This window comes from Malaclemys terrapin, chromosome 1, assembly GCF_027887155.1.
Source record: "Malaclemys terrapin pileata isolate rMalTer1 chromosome 1, rMalTer1.hap1, whole genome shotgun sequence".
Classification (NCBI taxonomy): Eukaryota; Metazoa; Chordata; order Testudines; family Emydidae; genus Malaclemys; species Malaclemys terrapin.
Window position 1 is genome coordinate 246873545 of NC_071505.1, and position 24843 is coordinate 246898387.

General features: G+C 45.4%; 1 protein-coding gene across 14 annotated transcripts in view; it reads right to left on the minus strand.

Annotated features, from left to right (window-relative positions):
- Window positions 1-22512, minus strand: part of MYCBP2 (MYC binding protein 2) — a 399116-nt gene extending 376604 nt beyond the window's left edge. For 13 of the 14 annotated variants that reach the window (XM_054011602.1, XM_054011628.1, XM_054011698.1 and 10 more), the window contains exon 1: window positions 21927-22418. In XM_054011602.1, coding sequence (XP_053867577.1) covers window positions 21927-22213 — 287 coding nt within the window. In that variant the 5' untranslated portion in view covers window positions 22214-22418. Of the gene's footprint in view, window positions 1-21926 lie in introns of all 14 variants that reach the window. The other variant, XM_054011672.1, reaches the window with a different exon arrangement.
- Between the last annotated feature and the right edge of the window lie 2331 nt (window positions 22513-24843).

Genomic DNA, 24843 nt, shown 5'->3' on the forward strand with positions numbered 1-24843 from the left:
TAATCACCTCATTGGGGAAGGTGAGGAGGCAGGTGCAGTACTTTGCGTGTCCACCGGCACCGGAGGATCCATCACATGGTCACCCTCTGGGCACGGCACCGAAGATGCACGTCCCACCGACTCCTTCCTTGGAGATTGGGAGAGGGAGGCCGACAGCCGTTCCGAGGCTCCAGCCACCGAGCGAGCCCTCACCAGGGTCTGTGTCGGGGGCCACTGGTACTGCTGGGAGCAATGCCAACCACGAGACTGTGATCCTGACTTGGAGGAACAGTACTGCCAGTAGCAGCTGCTCTGCGATCGGCTCCGGCGGGCAGCGACAGCGAGGCGACGACGATCGATGCCCAGGAGCGGTGCCATGGCAGGGTCCTGGAGCGAGATAACAAATGGGAATGGCGTCGACGTTCGTATTGCAACTGGCTATGATAGCCCCTCGGAGACGAGGACCTTCGGCATCATCTGCCTCGGTCTCGATGGTGTCTGCTCCTCGAAGTGGACCGGTGCCTGGAGTCTCCGTCAGTTGGAACCCAGCCAGACAACCTGGTGGGTGTCGATGGTGACCTGCATGAACTACACACAGGACGGTCACTGAGCAGCTAACGGGGTTGGGAACATTCCCTCGACTGGGACTGAGCCGGGGGCGACTGCGGAGATCCCAGTGCAGCTTGCCTCTGGACCGTGGAGCCAGCATTGGCAGTGCCCCTGGTACTGGCATGGACATAACATCCTGGGCCACTTGCAGGGCCTCCAGCATGGAGGGCACCCAGACATCTAGGGAAGCCTGCTCTGAATGGGCCGGGATACTCCGCTCGACCTGAGTCAGAGGCTAGAGGCCAATGGGGACTGAGGACTGCCCAACATGCGTCTAGCCTCTCCCCCAGTTTTGCTCCGGTGCCGCAGTAGAGAAGGCCTCTTAGCCTTCTTGGCGGGCCCCTCAGACGGGGAGCGGTGCCGACTGGTAGATGGCAACAGGGGGTTGCCGCGCACCGACACCGTAGTACCCGGTGCCAACTCAGAGCAGCGCACCGGAGTCAGGGTCAACGCCGACTGCATCAGGATGGCCCCAAACCGAATGTCTCTCTCTCTCGGGCTGAGGCTTGAACGACTTGCAAATCTTGCAGCGATCACTGAGATGGGTTTCACCCAAACAGCATAAACAGTCCACGTGCAGATCAGTCACTGGCATCGGTTGCCTACAAGTGTTCAACGACTTAAAACTCAGGGCATGCCCCGGCCCGGGCGCACTAAACTAAACTAAAACTAATCAAACTACTTTAACTACAGGTACTAGTACACTGAACGAACAAGAGTTCTGGAGGAGAGCTGCAGACAAGCTGGAGCAGAGCAGTTCCGAAGCACCTTCATTGGCGGCAAGAAGGAACTGAAGGTGGGGGGAGCACGCAGCGCCCCTTATACCGTGCCACGGAGGCACCACTCTAGGGGTCACTAAGGGCGCTCTCCTATGGATAGTGCTAGGGGAAAAAACTTCCAGCACCGGTGCACGTGGCGAGCACACACACCTATTGTGGAATATACATGAGCAATCACTTGAAGAAATTAAGGGGAAGTTTAAAAAAAGCAATTTGTCAAGGTAAGGAAACTATTTCTGTGCTTGTTTCACATAAATTAAGATGGTTAAAAGCAGCATTTTTCTTCTGCATAGTAGCGTTTCAAAGCTGTATTAAGTCAATGTTCAGATGTAAACATTTGAAAGAACCAAAAAATTTTGGTCAGAGTTACGAACAACCTCTGGTCCCAAGGCACTCATAACTTGGAGGTTTTAATAGTCTTCCCAAAGTGTTTGGTAAGAGTAAAAAAAAAAAAACACCTTGGGATGCGCCCAATAAAAATCAGAGATGTTACTTAAATTTCTAATCCATAACTTCATTTTTGTCCAACATAAAGCAAAACTGAGCATGTACCTATCACAAACCATTAATAGGTGTCAAGATAGAGGTGTGACTGATATGTAATTTAATCATAGGGCAATACACAATAACCATACCTCACTGAACTACCTATACAACATCCCTCTCTGACACCCACCAACCCCCCAAAAGGCTATATTTGCAGTACAAACACAAATAGTTGTTCTCCTGACAGCTTTAAGTCAAGTGAGTTGAACATTTATTCAGAGTCCAGTAACTCTGTAGCAATACATAGTCAAACAACAATGCTGACTCCCAATATTTTAAAATGTTGTAGATTACACCACTGTTGGAGCCTGGCTCTGTATTTTTCAGTATCTGCCAGAAGAACAAATGCTGTCTCCTACAAAGGATAAATAGGGCCTGTTAAAAATTAAGGGGAGAAACCAATACCATCCCCAGAATACTGAAGAGAATAATCAGATGGACCAACAGAGGAAAAGGGCATTTACCCAAGAAGCAGCCTGTACTATGCCAGAGTTTTTAATTCCATGGCTGAGAAATCTTTTCGAATTCTCAGTATTCCCTCCTCTCATCATGGTTTGAACCTGACCTCCACACCACCTGGAAGATGCTTTAGGATCCGGGGTCATACCAAGGAATCTGACCTGACTCTGCATATCTCTGGTGCACTACTTGAAAGTCTCCTCTCTCTTAAAGAAGATGAGATTCCTCTCTGTGGTTAGCTGCCTGAAGAATGCTTAGGCAGGCGATACTTTCTAGAGCTTCAATTGGTCTTCTTTGGCTTCAGAATTTTTAAATGTCCAATTGGTTGTCAGTGCCAAGTAGCTTCATTACAATGCCTTTGATTTAACTGCAGTTAGCAAACTGAAAGAGACTTGGAGCCAAGACTCAATCATAATGGTCCCTTACAACCTTTCTACCTATATATTTGTTCCTAGTTTTGATATTAGAAAAATCTTTTGACCTAAACATCATTCTCTCTCTTTTTGCTCCGAAAAATGGTCTGTACTGCTCTGTTACCTGATGCTGCACTAGCTGGGGTTTGGTTCTCATCCTATGACTCACCAGTCATCTGGGTCTTGCTCCAAAAAGTGAAAAGGGATCTGGACAGAGAAAAAAATCTTTAGGACTGAGCAATGGTATATGCCCTTTTATGATTCTCTCTTTAATTATTGTGTTCACAAACACTCTTTTACCCACAATAAGCCACTTAATTAAAAAAATTCCAAATTATTCCCTCATTTAAGTTTTCCAGTGTATTCCATCTGTCTACATTGGTCTTAAAAATGTAGTGTATTGTTTGAAACAGACTGTAATAAGAGTCCTGTATACTGCAGTTGTATGTTTAGTAATAAAACACGAGGCAGGTAGAACGTGACTTTTCAAGGGCCAAAAATACATTAATTTCTAGAAGTACCTAACATACTACTCACTCACTAGAGTTTTATGTATTTGAAAAACGAATTTAATGAGAAGGGAGCTTGTTGCTTGTCTCCTTTATTTTGCTAAAAATGAAGGTTCAAAATTAGTGACAGAATGGGAAGTGACTACAATCAGGAAAACAATCTGATGTACATTTTTAAGATCAATATGTCAAATACAAAATTTTCTCCTGACCCTCACATGCAGCAAGCCCCTTCAAATAAAGAAGTTGTTCTAGTTGCCTGAAGGTCTTTAAGTTTCAATTGGATTTATATTTACGGTTAGGTGGGGGGCAGGGGGATTTCTTGGTATTATATACAATTTCCAAATATAGGATCCCTCACTAATTTTGGTACGTTTCTTTAGCTCAATGTCTGTTAAATGATTCCGATACACCTTTTTTATGCATGGATCTTAATGCATAATTGCAACAAGCATAAAAGAAATACTAATTCAGTGGTTCTCAACATTTTCCTTACCAGGACTTCCCTTAGACCCCTCCCTCCAAGACCTTCCCTCCCATCTAGCAATATAGGAAGGGCACAGAGGTCATGATCCCAGTACACCTGTTTGTGAGCCTCAAGTTACGAACCCATGTCATGCTTTGCTCATGGAAAGAAGCATTCAGAACAAGGTAATGATGGTCACCAAAGTTCAATGGAAATTCTTGACTCTTCTCTGATCTCAGACACGATCCAAAACTTTGCCACAAGAAAACCAACCAATCTGGTTTAGAAAAGGAGCTTCTGGTGCTGAGTGCCCATTGCTTCATATCAAGTAGTGAAACAGTGCACATGAGGTTTACTTTTAATAAAATTTGCATCGCCTACAGCTTCACCAAGTATCTTTTTCAGTTTCACTTTCATCCTCTCTGCTGCCAAAACTTCCCAACAAGTTGAATAACGTGTCTAAACATATTGGGGTCCAACAGACTGGATTCTAGTCACAAGGTCAGTGTTTTCCTGTCACTAGTCAGGCACCAACAGTGCAAATACCAATAAAAAAATACCAATTCAACCCAGCTGCAAAAATCAATTGATGAAAGTTTCAAAGATTTTTGTCCCCTACAGAAGATCCTCTCTGAAGACCGCAAAACAGGCAATAATCCTCATGTATGGATCCTTCCCATTCATGGACAAATGTTAAAAATTGGCCAGAAGACTACTTATGTAGTTTTACTGAGAAGTACTGGATATTCTAAACAGCTGTTCCCAAACATCTGCAGCCATGTCATAAATTTGTCAGCTAAAGAGAGAAATACTTTGACTTGTCTTGCAGCAGCAAATCCCAAAACAATGACGACATCAGAGAAAGCATACTCAATGTCCCCCTCTCCCCTGTTATGAGGAATGGCAGCTTTTGATTCACAGCAACACCAAGTGTGATGCTCAGAGGGCTTTCATGTTTACAGCATTTCCATTAATAAAAAAAACGTTATTTGGTAAGCCCATAAGCTTCCCCCAGAAGAATTCAACTGGTTTCTTCTGCAAAGATAGATAGTTGGTCTCCAAATGATCTCAAGTGTTTTCTTTCTTAGGTCATATGCATGCCCCAGAATCTTTTACCAGCTACTGCAACACCTTCTTTGAAGTCACATAATAGCTGACAAGCATTCTGGTGCATCCTTTGGCCAGAATCCGCCAGAAAAGAAAGTCAGTCTCCAAGCAACAGATCCACAGAAGAAGAAAAGGTGAGTAGTCAGAGCAACCCTGCTATCTTCCTTCATAGAACTGTGCAGGGAGCATGAATTCCAATCCAATTAACTTCTCCTTGAGGGGAAAGTTGGAAATCAAGGCTATGTCTACACTACACACCAGTGTTGGTCATGTTATCTACATGCTGCAGTGCAAAGCAAGCTGTGTCCACACTTCAGCATGTAGCTACACGTGTCAATGAAAGACTTTGGAGGAGGCAGCTGGGAAAAAGCTTCAGCAGCTCCCTGCTGCCATAGCCTTTTCCCGTGGCAAGGAAAAGGCTCTGAAAGCGGGGAGGCAGCAGGGAAACCCTCTGGCCAGAGCCTTTTATATCCATGCTGGGACAAGGGCTATATGGGTATGTACACTACTCATCGCTAAAAGAAGTGTGAAGTGTAGACACACCCCAAGAGGGCTACAGATAGGGTAACTAAGCTGATTTTGTGAGAGTGTCCAGAGGGAGGAATATGGGGGCTGTTGTGATAATTGGACCTAAAATTTACCCTAATTGTGATTTCGCATATAAAAAAGTTTAAGATCGGAAGATATCACAATAACCTATAACAAAGTGTTGATGGGAAAAGGTGCAAAGGGAGACAAAAACTGAATTAGTCCAAACAAAAAGGCCTAAGGATATAACTCAAGGAGATTGTAAAGACCAAGTTTGATCAACAAGAAATTGTGGGTCCAGAAATTTGTGAATCAAAATTAGTGTGTCGTACATTGGGCCTAACTGGTGGACAAAATAGATGGGCTATTCTACCCACCATTCTCTTTGTGAGTTCTTAAAGAAAGATACTGGGGGTGGGGGGGAAAAGAGGGGGAGAGAAAGAACAGGAAGAGGCTAGTGGATCTTGGGGCTTCAGCCCTGCAAGGAGGCGCCTGCCCAGGCTTGGGGCTTCAGCACCGCACCTGCTGAAGCCCCGAGCCCCAGCAGGTGCGCCCCACAGAGCTGAAGCTCTGAGACCCTCCTCCCCACTGGGCGGAAGCCAAAGGCGACATGTGGAGGGGCACATGACCATGCCCCCTCAGATTTTTGCTAAGGTTTGCTGGCCCCACTCAGTCACATGGTGCCACCATGCCCCCTCTCTGCACAGCAACTGCTGGAGCCAGCAAGCTGGGAGCTGCAGCCATGGGGAGCAGCAGTGGCAAACAGCTGGGAGCTGTAGGGAGAGCCACTGCTTTTGCTGCTGCCTTCCCAAGAAGCTAAAACAGCAGCCCTGCCCTGCAGATTCCAGCTGTTTGCCACAGCCTCTCCACAAAGAGTTAACACCTGGAAGCTGCAGGGAGTGCCGGCTGAGGGTAAGAAGGCAGGCGTGCCTTGGGAGCCATGACAAACTGTTGGGAGGAGCAAAACTTTAAATTGTGCCCCCCCCCGCCCCTCCCATAAGCATCAGTCATCTGTGGCAGAAGCCCCTAGCCCCACCCCCTGCCGCAGGGCAGAAGCCCCAATCTCCCCATCACCACAGTCCGGTAGGTGGAGAATGAAGGGGGGCTCCACGAGCCACACTTTAACTATAAAAGAGACACATGTGGCTCAAGAGCCACCGTTTGGCCACCCTTGGCTTATGCAATGGCCAAACTGGGTGGAATTTTCACAGGGATGGCAAAAGGCCCTTACACAAAAAGCCACCCTCTGACAAATTTCAAGTCCCTGCTCCAAAGTGTGGTTTTTTGCTGCCCCCCACTCCCCCACACCAGCCCTGGGCTCTCCCCCTCCCCTCCCCCCGCAACTGCACCCTCCTGCCGCCCCAACCCTGGGTCACTGGTAACTAGCTCCCAGGGCGGGTCATTCAGCAGGAATTTTGGATATGCACAGAACACAGACAGGATTGGTTCCCATATGGTTACAGAACTGCAGTGAAGTGGAACAATTTTCAGCTTGTGTGACTGGAGGATATCTGGATGCATATTATAAGACTGTCCTACATAAATGAGGAAAAGTTGAGGTGCCTTTATTATTTTGTTCCATTCTGTGTTTCTATGGGGAATGCACTATCACGGTCTTCCTTTTAAACAAATAAAATTAAAAAAGCAATGGCTGTTGAAAGTAGCAATTCCAGTCCTAATAACCACTGGGAAGCATTTCTTGCTCAATTTATTCTACTTTTTCTACAGCAAGTTACAGTGGATCAGTATATTTGATGTGGGAGAAATGAAGTAACAGCTACCCAAATTGAGCTTGAGCACTCCTGAATTTTGAGGGTGTTCAAATCTGGAAGGCAGGTGCTAGATTCCCTTTCTGAATATTAGCTAAATCTGGAAAGAAAAAGTCAATTTCTGCTTCCATGGCTCAGAAGTGGAAATCCTCCTAAGTCCCTGTACTGTATCTAAAGCTGCCCAGGTCCAGAGCCTCCTCTCCCTTACTTTTCATTTTAAATTCTAGTGGGATCCACATACCTCCCTTGCTAGGCTTCAGATAGAGAGAGGTGCACCGTCCATTTAGTCCACCCAATTCCTTCTTTAGGGGAGAGCCCAGGGCTGGTGCAGCAGGAGGTGCGGGGGGGGGGGGGGGGGGAGGAGAGCCCAGGGCTGGGGCAGCAGGAGGGTACAGGTGGGGGGCCAGAGCTGGGGCAGCAGGGGGTGTGAGTGGGGGAGAGTCCAGGACTGAGGCAATACAGGGGTGCGGGGGGAGCCCAGGGCGGGGGGGGGGGGGGCGGGGCGCGGCAAAAAACCTAGAGCTGGCTCTGTTCCTACCATTCACAGCAAGCTGCAGATTTCAGTTCCATACTCCTTCCCCCACCCTTTCCTGTTGCTAGTGGCCAAGGGAATGCTGGGAAATGTAGTTCTTTCCCTGCTCCAGGGCTGGCTCTATAGGCAGGGAGCTAACCAAGGAACTACAGCTCCCAGGGCCCCCTGTTGGGTCTCAGCTCCCATGCTGGATTCTTTCGCCCCTTGCAAATCTGCCGCCCCAAGCAACTGCGTGCTTTGCTGGTGCCTAGAGCAGGCCCTGTCCACAGGCTCTTGAACGCATATGGCTCAATGTGCTAATTAACAAAGCCAATAAAGGGGAACTAGTGGGGGGGAGGGGGGAGATCTGCAACAGACCACCAAATCAAGCTTGTGAACAGAATGAGTTACATGCTAAGTACCTATCTAATATGTGAAGGACATGGGGGACTTCAATTTAGGAGATATATGCTGGAGATCTCATATAGCTAGTAATAAGTCATCAAGTTTCTATAAATTATACATGATAATTTTCTAAACACAAATAGGTGTTACATCCAACACAAATTAACTATTTAGGACCTCATTATGATGGATAAAGATGAATTAATCACTGGACTGGAAACTGCTGGTTGCTGAGAAACCGGTGACCATGACCCATATACATTCAATATGGGCAAACAGAACAGTCCCAACCAGTCATTTACACTTGGTGTTTCAAAAGAACTAATTTCCCAGACCCAAGGAAAAGTTTATATACAAACAGCTGAATGAGAATTTGGAGTTCTTTAAGAACTGCCATGATTCCACAATCAAGGAAAGAGGACAACTTTGTCTAAAAATTCCTCCTGGTTCAGTGGCAAATTGAAGGAAGCAATTAGGAACATAGCAAAAAGAAAAAAAGGCAAAATATACAGTAATAAATATAATTAGAATTATTAACTGTAGAAAACAGATAAGGAAAGCTGAACACATCGGGGAAACATCAGATAGGGCTAAGAAAAAGAAGTAGGAGAACTTAAGTATATTAGGAATGAAAGAAAACCTAGCAATGGTACAGGCCCATTAACAGATGAACATGACAAAATTATTAATAAAGAAAAGGCAGAAATGTTCAATAAATATTTCTGTTCTGTATTTGGAAAGATGCTGGATGGTGTAATTTGTATGGCATGAAGATGATGTAATTTCCAGTACATTAGTAACAAAGGAGCACATTACATCTATTAGGGATAAATGCTTTTTAAAAATCAGTAGGCTCAGATAACTTGCACCCCAGAGTTGGCTGAGGAGATCTCAGGACAGTTGGTGATAATAAAAAAAAAAAAAAAATCTTGATATACCAGGGAAATTCCAGAAGCAGGGTGACCTGGGTAACTATAAACTCATTAGCCTGACATCAATGCTAGGCAAAATAATGTAAAGTCTGCTGCAGGACTTTAGTAGAGAAGAGGAATAAAATTAATGCCAGACAACATGGTTCTTTTAAAATAGGTCTTGTCAAATATATCTGTTTACATTATTTGAAGAGATTATAAGTTTGGTATGATTACAAAATTATAACAGTAACTGCGCACATGTAATACACAAACTTTTGTAAAGAGTTTGACTTAGTATCACATGACATTCTAATTTTAAAAAAGATCACGTTAAATGGATTAAGAACCAGCAAACTAACAGATCTCAAAAAGTAGTGGTCAAAGGGGATGTTTCTAATGGTGTTCCTCAGGGCTCAGCACTAGACTTGATGCTACTCAAAATTTTCATCAATGATCTGGGAGCCAGTATAAAAATCACTTGATAAAATTTGCAGATGACACAAAAATTGGCACAATGCTAAATAATGAAGAAAGGACAGTCATACAGAGCTATCTGGATTGCTTGATAAGACAGGCCCATTCAAATAAAATGCATTTAAATACAGCCAAATGCAAAGATATAAATATAGGAAAAAGGAGCAGAAGCCGCACTTACAGAATGGGGGACTTTATCCTGGAAAGCAGCGACTCCAAAAGAATTCAGAGCCCATAGAAGACCAGCAACGTAACACCCACCCAGTACAAGGCTGCAACAAATGGGCTAATATGATCCTTAGTGGTGTAAACAGGGGAGTAGCAATTAGGACTAAAGTCTGTACGTGTCATCAGTGAAAATGACAAAGGAACACTGCATCCAGTTCTGGTGTCCATATGGAGAACGAGCAGAAAGTAGCCACAAATATGAGTCAAGGACTCATGAAAATGTCTTACAGTGAATGATTTAAAGAGCCTAATCTGTTTAGTTTATTGAAAAGAAAATCAAGAGGTGAATTCACTAGTGTGTAAGTACCTTTGTGGAGAAAATACCAGAAATTAAAAGGTTGTTTAATCTAGTAGAGAACCAACCACAGGAAGCTGAAGCCAGACAAATTAACAAGTTAGGTACACACTTTTAAAAGTGAGAGTGATTAACCACTGGAACAAACTATCAAGGGAAATGGAGGCTTCTCCATCTTTTGATGTCTTCAAATCAAGGCTGGATGCCTTTCCTGAAGGTAGGTTTTAGCCAAACAAATTATGCTACAGTGAAATATAAGTTAGTGGACTCAATACAGAGATAGCTGGGTGAGATTTAATGGCCTGTGAGATACCAGCAGATCAGTCTAGACCAGACTTCTCAAACTGTGGTCCGTGGACGAGCTCCATTCAGGAGTCCCTGGATAGTTCCCTCTAAGGTGCACACCTGGGTGGCCACCCACACGAGAATGAAGGGCCACCCACCTAATTAGTGGAGCAGGCACAGCTCCACTAATTAGGCGTCTGGACCCTGGAGAATACACACATGTAAGGTGAGGTGGTGGCCTTGGAGGGAAGTGGTGGCAGGGGGAAGTGGGGTGAGAAGCAGAGGTGGGGGAAATTTGGGATATGCAGGGCTGCAGCAGGCAAAGAAAGAGGCAATTTTCCCCAGCTCCAGGGTTGCGGCTGCCAGGAAGATACGGCCCTCCTTCCCAGCCTCAGCTCGGGGACTGCCACAGCAGGGGAGAGAGGACACATCCATCGCATTAGGAAGGTAAGACTAGTGATATTAAAATATGAGTTGTGTGTTTTATTTGTAAAACAAAAAAAATGATAATTATTAAGGTTTTTTTATATAGCGCTTTTATCCAAAGCGCTTTACAATAGTTAGCTAACGGTACAAACAACATTTGGAAAGATCATTAAGTGGTCCCCAAGACCCTCAGCAATTTTCAAGCGATCCATGAAAAAAAATAAGTTTGAGAACCAGTGGTGTAGACCATCTCATGATCCCTTCTGGCCTTAAATTCTATGAATTGTGAAGACCTGAAAAATTGGTTCTAAGATGTGATCGCTAAGTGTGTGGTTCTCATTTTCTGGTGCTCATCTTAACACTCACAGGTGGCCTGACTCAAAAGTGCTAAGCTCTCAACTTCAACAGAAGTCAAGGAGATCAGCAGGTACTCACTGTACCTGATTTTTCAGAGGTAATGTCTCAAAATAAGCACCCAATCACTAAGATAAAAATCAGAGGATTCTTTTGCACATTTTGGACAATCTATAAATGGAAAACTACTACTTCGTATTTCAAAGTTTCTGTGATATAAATTCATTAAATACTCCAAGGTACTAAGATAGTATTGTTAATAAGTGCAATGGAAAAGCCCCTAAGATAGTTTAAAAAAATCTTATTCAGTCCATATTTGGATGGAATGCAGGTAATAAACCATGGTCCTAAAAACCGAATGACGAAAATGAAGAGAAATATTGAACAGTTGTCTCACTCAATAAGTACCAAACATCCAGTGTTACAAAGAAGGCAGGATCCTATGGAAAAAAGAGTAAGTAATCATGTCACTAAAGATTGCATAATAATTCCATATGTACATGGAGGTAGAACTGAAGTTCCATGGGCAAATTTAATTCTGGCATTTCCTAACTTTTGAAAAAACTAACATTAAAAAATGTATTTTTTTTGTATACAATGTCTATAGAACCATAGATATACATAACACTATGAAAACAGATTAAGACTGGATTCTCTGTACTAAGAGATTATGATGTCAACTAAGATGGGGACAGAAGGAGATGAAAACACTGGGAGAGAGCAGAAGAGAAAGGAGAGAACTATGGGTAAGACAGCAACTTGGAAGACACATGTATGGCGCCTCCAAAGTTTTCTGATATATTTTTTAAATGAAACTCCAATGAAGAAGGGAGGGGTTTAAGAAGGAATTAAAGGAAGAAAGTATGGCAGATGGAATTAAGTGGAGCATTCCAGGGATAGAAGACATAAAAATAAGGTATTTTTCATACCTAGATATCAAAAGTATTCCTCAGATAACGTAGTTCTGAAAAACAGAAAAATTGATTCAAGAGCTTTTATATCACCGATTTGAGATTATAGGTAAAAATACTCTACCCAGCTCACAAAAGACTTGCCTCCATTTCAGATTCTGTCTATACCAACCAACCACGTGGAGAGGAGAAGCCAGAGATTCTCCAACAAAATCACCCGCATAGTGAAGGTGCAGAGCATCATGCAGAAGAACCTTGAACTACAACTGCTCACCCTAAAAGAATAAAGAATCTGATGGGACAAGAGAACTGGACAAGTAGGCATTCTATGGGTTACTAGTACATAAAGTATTCAGAGTCTGACCACCTGAATCATGAAATACAAAGTCCTCTTCTGGGCTGATGTTATATGGGTAGACACCAGGTCAAAACCTTAAGTGTGATCCCTTATTAGAAGAGATGATTATTTTATAACTGTCTTGGCCCCATCTCTTATCAAGTCTTGATATATTTCCTCTATTCTTAACTATTAATAGAAAAATGAAATCCCCTTGTTGGAGTCTGCAGGAGCTGGTCTTAACCGTCACATTCCATTAGTTACAAAATTAATATCTCCCTAAATCTAACTGGACTAGGAAAATAGATCAATTTCATTGCAGGTTACTTGACAAAAGATGACAGTCGAGCTCAGTAGGACTGACATCACTAGAATTTCAGATGGTATTACCACAAACACAATACCTCAAGACTACAGAGGTCTGCAGGACATGGTTTCTCAAAAGGGGCAGGGTCATTTACATTGTTTTTCAAAAGCACTGTAAGTGCAATTGAAGATTTTAACACACATTAGAAGGCATACATGTTTCAGATTTTTTCCCCCTGTAGCTAAATAAATCTGTTTTTAATAAAATGAACAAATTAGTTAATGTTAACCAAGACATTTCTTAAATGGTCATACTCTAGCTTTTCGGTAACTGAAAAGTACATACAGCAGGCACTATAAATGCATTTTTTTTTTGTGTAAGAGAATGATAGAAGGGGTGTTGAGCTTCTCATAACATCTATACATAAAATTGTAAGCTGTTTAAATGTCGCTATTAGAGCATGCAGAAATTAATATTACAAGTCTTCAAAAAGCAAAAAAATAATTTGAAACGGATTACTGTAACTCCCAACCACACTGCAAGGCAGGAAGAAGGGAGACAATCCACTAAAAGAATGTGAAAATGGCTGGATAGCAAAAAGCAGTGTATCCCGCAAACAGCTACATTGAGGTTTTCCACCTCTTCATACATTTAAGCTTGTCTTCTTTACTTCCCCTCCATACAGAAATTTTTTTAAAAGAAAGATGCTGATACAAAAAAGTAACTCTTATTTAAAAGATTAGATAACAATCAGAATTTAGGGCCAAAAGGGACAACCAGATCATCTAGTGTGACCTCCTGCATACAACAGGCCACCAGCACCCCAAAGCACTCATACATTGACCCAATCATCTGTATCTTCTAATGAAAACAAGCATGCAATATTAAGGAGAAAACGGACGTATCACAATGTGCTGCTCACAATACTGATCACTCTTCAAAACAAGATATTACACTCGACAATCTTTTCAATTTGTATTATAATTTACAACACACATTGGGAGGGAAAAAATCAATTTTAATACTTACAAAATACATTGTTGACAAAACATACTTCCTCAAAGCAGGTACAGAAAAAGAAAAAAAAGACCGCTGCACAAACTTCCCTATCCTGCCTCACTTGCATGTCTCAGCAGTAACTACAGAGAACACCGTGAGAAATGAGAAGGCAGTTTGCTCTCCCTGTCCACTCCTTTACCTCACCGACAGCAAACAAAGGCAAAACGTCACCACTTAGCAACATGAACAGGTAACTATGAGGGCTTGTCCTGAAACCACAGACTCATTTTAAAATTGCCACGAAACAGCTGTCAAAGTGAAACTACTTTTGGTCACTTCCAAAATAAACTAGATTTGAACTAGAGTTTAAAACACAAATGGCTTTACATATCCCTTTATTATTAATCTAACCCAGCAGTTCTCAAATTATGGGTTGGGACCCCCAGTGGGTCCCAACCCTATTTTAATGGGGTTGCCAGGGCTGGCGTTAGACTTGCTTTGGGCCATAGCCCGAGTCCCAGTCCCACCACCCAGGGCGGAAGTCCAAGCCTGAGGGCTTCAGTCCTAGGCGGCGGGGCTCAGGTTACAGGCCCCTCACCCAGGGCTGAACCCTTGGGCTTCAGCTTTGGGCCCCCCAGCCAGGGCAGTGGGGCTCGGGCTTTAGCCATCCCTCCTGGGGTTAGTTATTTTTGTTGTCAGAAGAGGGTCATGGTGCAATGAAGTTTGAGACCCGCCGAAAATCCCTACACAATGCAGTTTCAACAAATCAGCTAATCCCCTCCAAAATAAATGCTTCCTGTCTAAAATTTAAAATATTTTAAACAAAGTGTTAGGAATCAAGACCACAAAAACAGACAAAAATGCCCTTTAGCATTTCTTGATTTCTAGTCAGGATTGTTCCACCTCTTCATTTGCCAAAACTAGCTGCTTCTTCTAATTTCCAAAGCCCCACGTATAACCTCTGTGTTCCCATTGTCACCCCAACACTTCAAGTCATATCATTTTTAAAATTACTCAATACCTCATTTCATTTTGAATCACTCATTGCACAGTTTATCACTTTAAACTGCTTTGACTTCAGAAGTAGTTATTCAAATTATGATTTTCTACATCTCTTTTTCTCAAAGTCCCTTTCCAACATTTACTAAATTTTACAATGAATCAGTTTATTTGATTCCTCCACTACTTCAGTCATTAATGTACTTTTAAATAGCACGGTGTATCAACTTTTAAACTCTTAAGCATTGTCAGAATTTCTACCACCCACCTTTAAAAAGTACACATCCTCTTGTAGTACACCTTGTGTACTAGTGCAAGACAAGAAACAGCACTAAAAAAATAAATGCATTCAGCTACTGAAGAGGATTAACTAACATCACAATAAATTGAAAAGATTAAAACAGGATGTATAAAAATTACAATTAAAGAGTCTGCTACTATATCACTGATTCTCAAATATTCAGAAGTTACATAACTTGTTGAAAGCCTCATCTCTCTCACCAGAAATTGGTCCAATAAGAGATATCATCTCACCCACCTTGTCTCTCTAATATCCTGGGATCAACATGGCTACAACACTGAATTCAACAACTTTTGTCAGTTTTCCAATAAAATACAATTATCAATGTATAACGTAATGTAAATTAGTCTAATAGTGTTAAGCCAGAAAAAATAAAATCTCAACAGGCTAGCCTAGGGGTCGGCAACCTCTGGCACACGGCTCGCCAGGGTAAGCACCCTGGCGGGCCGGGCCAGTTTGTTTACCTGCCGCATCCGCAGGTTTGGCCGATCGCGGCTCCCACTGGCCGCAATTCGCCGCTCCAGGCCAACAGGGACGGTGAGAAGCAGCGTGGGCCGAAGGATGTGCTGGCCGCAGCTTCCCACCGCGCCCATTGGCCTGGAGAGGCGAACCACGGCCAGTGGGAGCCGCAATCGGCCAAACCTGCAGACACGACAGGTAAACAAACCGGTCCGGCCCGCCAGCGTGCTTGCTCTGGTGAGCCATGTGCCAGAGGCTGCCGACCCCTGGGATCACATATCTTATTTTACAAAAGGAATGGAAAATGTGGTCATACAATGCATGTATTTTTCACAAGAAACACCAGCGTCTAACTATGTTATTATTATTGTTGTATAATCTATAATTCAGTCCATTATTTCTGGCTAAATATGACTCATGTATTTTCAAGTTGCATTATAGCACTGTAAGTAGATCTGAAGCAATGAAACTAAAAAACTTCTGAATCTCAAGGTAAAAAGCAGCCTAATGTTTTCAAAAATGACAGGTGGTGTTTGGCTTTTAGTGTGAAAAACAAGCAGAAGTTTTCAAAGTCTGAAGATAGTAAGTATCTTTGTAGACATTCTTCATCAAACTGCGCGGAAGTGGGGGAGAGGGACAAAAAAAACTTGTAATAGCTGACAACTTGCTACAGGGAATGTGCAGATATACATTAAGAGGGTTGGATGTGCTGGTCTAACAGTATCCTTTGGCAACCAACCCAAAGAGCTGATATTCAAAACCAAGAAATCAGCTTCTTTTCATCAAGCAGTGTAATATCGAGGTACAAACATAAGGTGCAGGAAAGTCCTAAACTGAGGGAAAGACAGCTATAGATTAATGTTAAAATAATATATTTTATGGCTAAGGCTGCGAGACTGTCACAGAAGTCATGGATTCTGTGACTTTCCATGACTTCTGCAGCAGTTGGTGCTGGCTCAGGGGCTGCCCGAGACAGGTAGCCCCTGGGCTAGCAACAGCAGTTTGGGTGTGTGGAAGGGGGCTCAGAACTAGGGGCAGGGGGTTGGAGGGTACATGGGGACACTTACCTCAGGGTGAGGGACTCCCAGACTCCAACTGGCATAGCCCCCCTGCAGCTCCTATGCAGCTGAGGGGTCAATCCATGCTTCATGCTGCCCCACCCCCGCAGGCCTCACCCCTGCAGCTCCCATTGGCTGCGGTTTCTGGCCAATGGGAGCTGCAGCAGCTGGCACTTGTGGCAGGAACAGCAGAGCCCCTGCCCTGGCCCCTGCCTCCGCCGCCTAGGAGCTGCAGGGACGCGGACCTGGGTAGAAAGCCCCTGCCAGGCCCGCCAAACCCTTCCCACGCCCCAGCACCAGCAGAGGTCCCAGGCCATGCACCGCAGGCCTTCCCTCCCCCTCATCAGCAGGGGTTCCAGGGCCATGCACCACGCCATCACTCGGCCCCACCTCCGCCAGCTACAGCAGGGGTCCCAGGCCACATGCCGCACCGCTGCCCGGACTCTCCTCCGCCAGCACCAGCGGGATCTCAGGTCTGCGTGCCACCACCTGGCTTCCCCTCCGCCAGCACCAGCAGGGGTCGGGCCATGGCCCGCCCACCCTAGAAGGGTCCTGGGCACCCCACCCCCAGCGGGGTCCCTAGACTGCCCCCCAGAGCACCCATGGCCCCCCGCCCAAGTCTTAGTCACGACAAGTATTTTTAGTAAAAGTCATGGACAGGTCACGGGCCTGTGAATTTTTGTTTACGGTCCGTGACCTGTCCATGACTTTACTAAAAATATCTGTGACTAAAACGTAGTCTTATTTATAGCAAATGAGTCAAAACTTAACTGAGCTTTTAAAAAACTAGATTCACTTTTCAATAATATGTCTAGATCATGGATTCTCAAACTGTGGGTCGGGACCCCAAAGTGGGTCGCGACCCTGTTTTAATGGGGTCGCCAGAGCTGGCTTAGACTTGCTGAGGTCCAGGGCCAAAGCCCAAGCCCCACCACCTAGGGATGAAGTCCAAGCCCTGGACAGTGGGGTTCAGGTTACAGGCCCTCTGCCTGGGGCTGAAGCCTTTTGGCTTCGACTCCCCCCGCCAGGAGCAGTTGGGCTTGGGCTTTGCTCCCCCACACTCCCTTCCTGGGTCAGTGGGGCTTGGATGGGCTCAGGCTTCAGTCCCCCCTCCTGGGGTCATGTAGTAATTTCTGTTGTCAGAAGGGGGTTGCAGTGCAATGAAGTTTGAGAACCCCGGTCTAGAGTACTAGGGAAGGTTTCAAACCACAACAGCACTGTTTTTAGATTTCCTAATATTGCAGTAATCATAAAAATAGAGATTAAACTTAGATTTACCAAAGTTCATTTGTCTTTTTAAATAATCTTAGTTTAATCCACTATCAAGAAGTTTGACATTAGTCATAGCGCTATGTCAAATTCTTTAAAAAGAATTTGTCTAATGATTCCTGATAATGGTGTAACATTATTGTTAAAATACAGATAGTAACTAACCCTACATAAGAAATATGAAACATCTTTACCTCTGCTTCAATACCTATTACTGAATCTTTTCAGTATGTGATACATCACTCACTACAGCTAGTACAAATAATCTCTGAGTATACATTCATAAATTCTGTACATGATTCTTAAATAATCTATATTTAACTTTGACCAAGCACTGCCAATGCAATCTAATATGCTTTGATTTCTAATTTTTCAAAACAAAGTAAAAAGCAAGCTTTTATCATAAATCTGACTATAACAGGAGGCATTACTTACAGCTTCATTGTTACAACTGAGTTTAACTGTGCACTTAAAAAAAGATTCAGTATCTCCATTATGCAAGAAAATTAGCGCATCATGCCCCAAATTACAGTATTCTCTGAATACAGAATGAAATTTCTGAGAATTTACAAATCAACTCCTAAATTTGGTCATAATTTAAACTATTTGATTTTAATAATGGAACAGCAGGCTTCAGTTAACATATAGTCTATGTTAGCTTAATTACAACCTAATGCAGTGAAAGTTATTAACTACTGCATCTAGTTAAGACTAGAGTTGGATGAAAAATTAATACTTTTTAGCAAATATTTTAGAGAAAAATTTTACCCTGTTTTTAACCAAAAACATTCAAAACTCAATTTTTCATCCAGCTCCACTTATGACTACAGGCAGCGTGAGGTTAATAACTTAGAACACACTTAACTATTCTGACAGTGGTAACTCAGACTATCACCAATTTTCTTCTAAGAGAAATTGCATGCCACAATTATTTTGGTTGTAATGAATTAGTGGTGAGAGAAAGCCTGGGTTTTTTGGGTCAAGAGTTCTGATGGGGAGATTGCTTAGCTGTTGTCACTGCACTGGAAACAACTGTGCCTGCTCTTAAAAAGTTCCATGGATGACACTAGCAAATAAGGGCTAAATTCAGCAGTACAGTACTCTGTAGTTGCTTACAGTGCTTCAATGACAAAGCAGCTGTAAATCTTATTGACCTAATATATTCTGGCTTCTTTGTGCTGCTTCAAAGTGATTCAAAGCAGTCAAAACATACCAGTGAATCTGGCCTTAATTTACAATTTAAAAATAGTTTAAGATTGATACAATACACATTTTTAACTCTGAGAAACCACAAGCTATCATCTTTAAATTTGTTTCTTCTTCAAGGTTCATGCAAGACATTTTTAATTTTAAAACAATAAAACTATGTTAAACCAGAGTTCAAAGAGAGAGGACATATCTGGAATTTAAGAGTAAAAGTCATGGCAATCACTGTAATAATTCCAAAACCAACCATTATAAATCTGAATTCAGAATTAATGTTAAGCTTAAAGGAAATCCAAATGTGTTAAGGTGTGGAAACAGAGTTGAGACACCCGAAAAACTTTAATTCTACTCTCTCACGACACCTTGCATAAACCATATAATTAAGGATGAACCTGAATTTCCTAGGATGAATGTTTGTAGTTCCCGAAAAGGTTAAACTGATTTTTAAGGCTCATGATGAGAAGAAAATATTGAAACATGGAATCACAGAATTAAAGGCATAACAAGAGCAGCAAGATTTTCACAGGTGCAGTCTGAAATATGACAGTTTCTTGGTTATACAAATGGGACAGAATGAGGTGGTGCACAAAAACACACACTAAAGGTCAGGGCCCAGAGACGCCTACTGGCCAACAGATAAATCAGAAGGTTGCATTATTCTTGTAGTTTGCAAAATTACTTCTCTCATAGACACACTGGCTATAATTAATTATTGGATCCCCTGTGCTTTCAAAAGGGGGACATAATTTGAGTAAGTAAAGTCAAACTGTAAAAAAAAAAACAACACACTTAATTTTAATGTTTCACCAGCATTTACTAGTCAAGGAGTTGATTCACAAAGCTAATATTTCTCTTGTGACTGGCTCTGCTTACCCTATGTCACAACTTAATTCAACTCGAGAATGTGAATAAATACAGCACCCTTCCACCTCCTGTACTTAGGAGGGTCTCCAAATGAGACAGGTGAACATGTCACTGAAATCCTCAGCAATCTCCCAGAGTAAGAGTGAAAGATGAGCGCAGACCCTGCTCACCGGGAAGGTGAAACCAAAGGGATTCATCGCAACAACATTCTCCCTTGTTGTGCATGAAGAAGCAGCCACCAGCAGGTCCCCCGCTGTGACCCAGCCTGGGAAGAGGTTAGCACCCTACTCACTCCTGCCCCTTAGGTCATTTTCATGTGGCAAACCCAACACCCAGCTCCCCAGGCACTCACTGCTGACTCTGAGCACAGACTCCACAGCTGTCATGGAAGCAGCAGGACCTATCCCCTTCAGAGCTGAATGGGAGAATCAGGCACTGCAGCCTCCCTGTGCAAGATGCAACATTCGCACATCCCTAAACTGCAGCCCATGGCAAGAAACAGCCATGTGCAGGGTTAAGGCTGCCCTAATCCCAAATGGGGCTGTAAGTATTTTGGTTGGGGTGAGCCCCATTCTGCCCCACCCCCGGTTCTGGGCAATACCCCGCTGCATACTATCTCAGCAGCCACTGCCACCATGCACTGACTCTCACTCCCAGCAGCGAGAGAATGGAGGGTTAGAACCCAGCTTGCACCAGCCACCTTTTCCCCAACAGCCCCATAGGGTTCTGCCTAACCGAACCCGGAGTCCACATGGGACCCACATCTGGCCTCCCCTCTCCCCATCACTGCTGCAGATTGCCCCACGCAACCTCACACAGCTGCTGCTAGGCAGGATGGAGTATGTAGTGTGCTGGTACCCCCATCCCATCTCCCTAGCACATCACATGCTCCAGGTGCTGCTGCTGGGAAAGAAGGCCATCTGGTGTGATAGCCCCGACCCTTGATCCTGCATCCTCTCCACCCACCCAGCGCATTACAGACCATGGGGGAGAGCACCTGTCTAGGATGAAGAGAACAGGTTGGAGGATGAGCCTCAAAGCAGGGACAGGGGCTTGGGGGAGGGGGAGAGCACGATACCTGGTGTAAAGACAGAGTTCCTGGCCCAGGGTTGCGGAGGAAGCAGGCTTAGGTGCATAGGTCCCCAAAGAGGCGCCATCTTGCCTTAAGTCAAAATACCTGGGCACGGAAACTGCCCTGGGAAGAGAACAGTGACTGGGGAATGGGCACAGTCCGTCCATGGCAGACTAAAACTTAGATGGAGGGCCTCACACTTGCCCAGGAGCCAAAGGTACCAGCTGTTTTAGCTGTCTGGTGGTTAGAGAGTAGGTGCAACACATGCCAAGGTGGATCCGGTTGAGGAGAGTACCTTACCTGCCCCAGAGAACTGGGTAGAGCAGGATATACATTAAGCACCCAGTGAGCTGGCTGGCAAGGATTACATGTGCTAGCTGGCTAGCAGAGGCAGGGTAGATAGGGGGGGTAGCAGCTCAAAGACACAGGTATGGGCAGAAGAAATGGGCACCTTACCTAACTGGGAGGTCCAAGTGGTGGTACATTAGCTGACTGCATTGCCTTGGGGTAAGGGTGTAATATCCACATGGATGATCTCAGTTACAGGGTGAGTGCATTACCCCCCACGTGGGGAAACAGCAAATTAGACATACTACCTATCAGAATCACCCTGTCACAAGTAGTCACTAGGCCAGGTGATTTGTTTGGGGGACTCCAGCAAGGGAGGAATAAGGGAGTGAGCTCTGTTACCAGGTACCACCCCCCCTTGGATGAATGGTATTTGCATGGAGGCTCTAGTGAGGGAGATATTACCTACCCCAGACCCTCGGGATTTTGGGGTTACCACCTCGCTGGCTGGCTCGTTATCTAACTCTGGGTCCTTGGGGGCCAGGCGTTACCTGCCTGTTGACTCCGGGCAGGCCCAGGGCGAGTGGGTGCGTTACCTGCCCAGGTGGGAGGCCGGGGGTTCCCTCTGCGGACACCCTAGGTAGCAATGAGGATACATTACCACCCTGAATGGTCGCATTAGTCCTCTATCATAGGACCACCCTGGCAGCTAAGGAAAAGAGTGCATGACACGCCAGGCAGCTGCCTACTGGGTGGGGGGAGGGCGTCCCGCTTGGCCCGGGAGGCCTGGGGTGCGCTACCTGCTCGTGTGGCTCCCCGGATCCCTGTCGCTCAGCGCCGCCGTGTAAATCTTCCGGTATGTGTCTGCCAGGGCCCGGCCCGAGAGCAGCAGCTGGTAGCGGTCCCTGTAGCCCGGAGGTGGCGGCCCCGCCGCTCCTGGCAGCGCCCCGAGCCCCATGGCTGAGCCCTCCTCGGACCCCACGGCCCCCGCCGGGCAGGACCCGCGGGAAGAGGAGAAGAAGAAGAAGCCGCCCTCGGCCCCAGTCTCGGTGGCGGCGGCTCCTGCGGCGGAGGCGGCCGCGCACATCCCTCTCCCCGCCCCCTGGCGGCTGAGCTGCCTCCCCGGCGAGACACGGACACAGGCGGCTCCCGCTGCCTTCACCGCCGGGGCCCGGCCATGGGGAGGCCGCAAACGCCAACACCGGCCCCGGCGCTGCTCATCCAATCGGGCCGGGGCAGGGGGCGCAGTGACACCTCTTCCCCCAGCGGCCCCCCGCTGCCTTGCCGCCGCCTCCTCCGGCTGGAGACCCGGCCGCAGCGCCCGCGCAGCCCCCTGCTGCCGGCGGAGGCCGGTCCCGGAAGGGCCGCGCTGGAGACCGGAGCGAGCTTATGTGTCCGCTGGGGCCCGGCGCCGCTCGCTCGCTCCCGACTCCCGCTGCAGGGGGCGAGGCCGGCGCTGCTTCCCCGCGCGGAGTTTCTCTCACAGCCGCCGCCGCCCTCCGCGCAGCCGCCTCGGCCCCACCCCCTCCGGGTGTCAGACACACACAACGGAGCGACTGCGCAGGCGCGACTGAGCCCTCAACACCCCCCTCCCCGGGAAATCCGGGAGCGAGCCCTTCAGTTCTCACCAGTCTCCCGCGCGCTCGTACCTGCTGCACTGGGCACCCGGCTCCTGCCCCCAGTTGCCGCCACCCTGCAGCGGCGGACATAGGGGAGGCTGCTGCTCACTCAGCCTTCCCCAGCCCTGTGCGTACACGTATGCAAGTGCACTCGTCTACATACACAAAGCACGCATCACACTAATGCCTGAGGCCCTTAGCAGATCAGGGCTCAATTGTGGTCAGCACTTCATAAACATGCAGGCACGGTATGGCAAATTCTAGCAGTTGGGACTTCAAGAAAAACACCAAATATTACAAGAATTGGCAACACAGTCGTCAAAGCTTTACAGCTTCAGTGATTCCAGTCACAGCATTTAGTCCTTGGTACAGAGTCTCAGCTTTCATTTTACAACTACCTTTCTAGTCCTTATAGTTGCAGAAATAACCTAAAAGTGAGCATAATCCAATGGAGTAGCAGATTCCTGAGTCTGAAACAATGCATTTAAGAAGTGTGAACTGTCTTATTCACGTGTGAATTCCACAATTTTCTAACCCCAGAATTCATCATTTTTGCCATGGAATTCCCATTTTTGCTGCAGCCAGGGGCCTGGCATTTTGTTTGATCTCTCTCTGTTACCAGAACCTGCCTGCTGCTGCCTTTTTGTTTTCCAGCTTTCCCCACAAATGGCAATTAACTGGATAGGGGAGCAAAACAAACAATTAGTCCGATTTGGCGCATGACTTCCACTACTGTCACTCCAGCCATTTTCCTTCATGCTTCCGTTTTTACAGATTACTGCTAAACCATGATGGCCTATAAAGATAAGGCAAAAGGAGAGGATGCCTAGGTTCCACTTCACTGATACTTAGTGCCCTACAAAATTCGTGGCACGGACCGTGAAATCTGTTTTTTTGTGTGCTATTACCCTATACTATACAGATATCACGGGGGCGACCAGCATTTCTCATATTGGGGGTCCTGACCCAAAAAGGAGTTGCTGGTGGGTCGCAAGGTTATTTTAAGGGTAGCGGTATTGCCATCCTTCCGTCTGTGCTGCCTTCAGAGCTGGGTGGCCAGAGAGTGGTGGCTTGTAGCCGCAGAGCAGTGGCTGGTGGCCAGGCGCCCAGCTCTGAAAGCAGTGCCTCACCAGCAGCAGCACAGAAGTAAGGGTGGCAATACCATATCACGCCATCCTTACTTCTGCGCTGCTGTGGTGGTGGCGCTGCCTTCAGAGCTGGGCTCCTGGCCAGCAGCCACCGTTCTCCAGCTGCCCAGCTCTGAAGTCAGCGACACCGCCAGCAGCAGTGCAGAAGTAAGGGTAGCAGCACCGCAACCCCTCCTACAATAATCTTGTGACCCCCCACACACACACTCCTTTTTGGGTCAGGACCCGTACAATTACAACATAGTGAAATTTCTGATTTAAATAGCTGAAATCATGAAATTTACAATTTTTAAAATCCTATGACAGTGAAATTGACCAAAGTGGACAGTGAATTTGGTAGGGCCCTACTGATACTGAAGTAAAAATGTCAGTATATAGTTCTGCCAACCCATAGATAGAGTGGGCTGTTACAGAAAGACAATATTTTTTGGAATAGAATTTAATGTTTTCTATTCAGTTCCTCCAAAACACTCCTAATTATATGTATTTCAGTACAGTTAAAAATTGTTTCTGTTTTACTCTCAAATATACATATCTATACATTTCAAATTTTGACAGGTATGGTTTCAATGAGATGTTATAAATCATTCTCCATATTTAAGTCTTTCTTCGTTCAAATTGTAACAAAATTTACTGTATAGCCCCTGTGGGCTTTTGGCTTCTTCATTTATAAGAGTTTTAAATCACATCATTTCTTCTCCATTCCCACCACTAGAATCCTTGTTTGTGGCCATCTGATCATTATTCAATTCAACTACTGTAAGCTCCCCTCTGCTTACCCAAATCCCATTTTGCCCTGCTCATTTTCCCAATACAAAATGCAGTCTCTTATATAACAATCTTCTCTCTACTTCAATCACGTCTCCTTTCTTAGGGCTTGTCTACATTGGCAAGTTTTGTTGCCAAAAACTGCCTTTTGGCGACAAAACAGAGATAGCGTACACACTGCA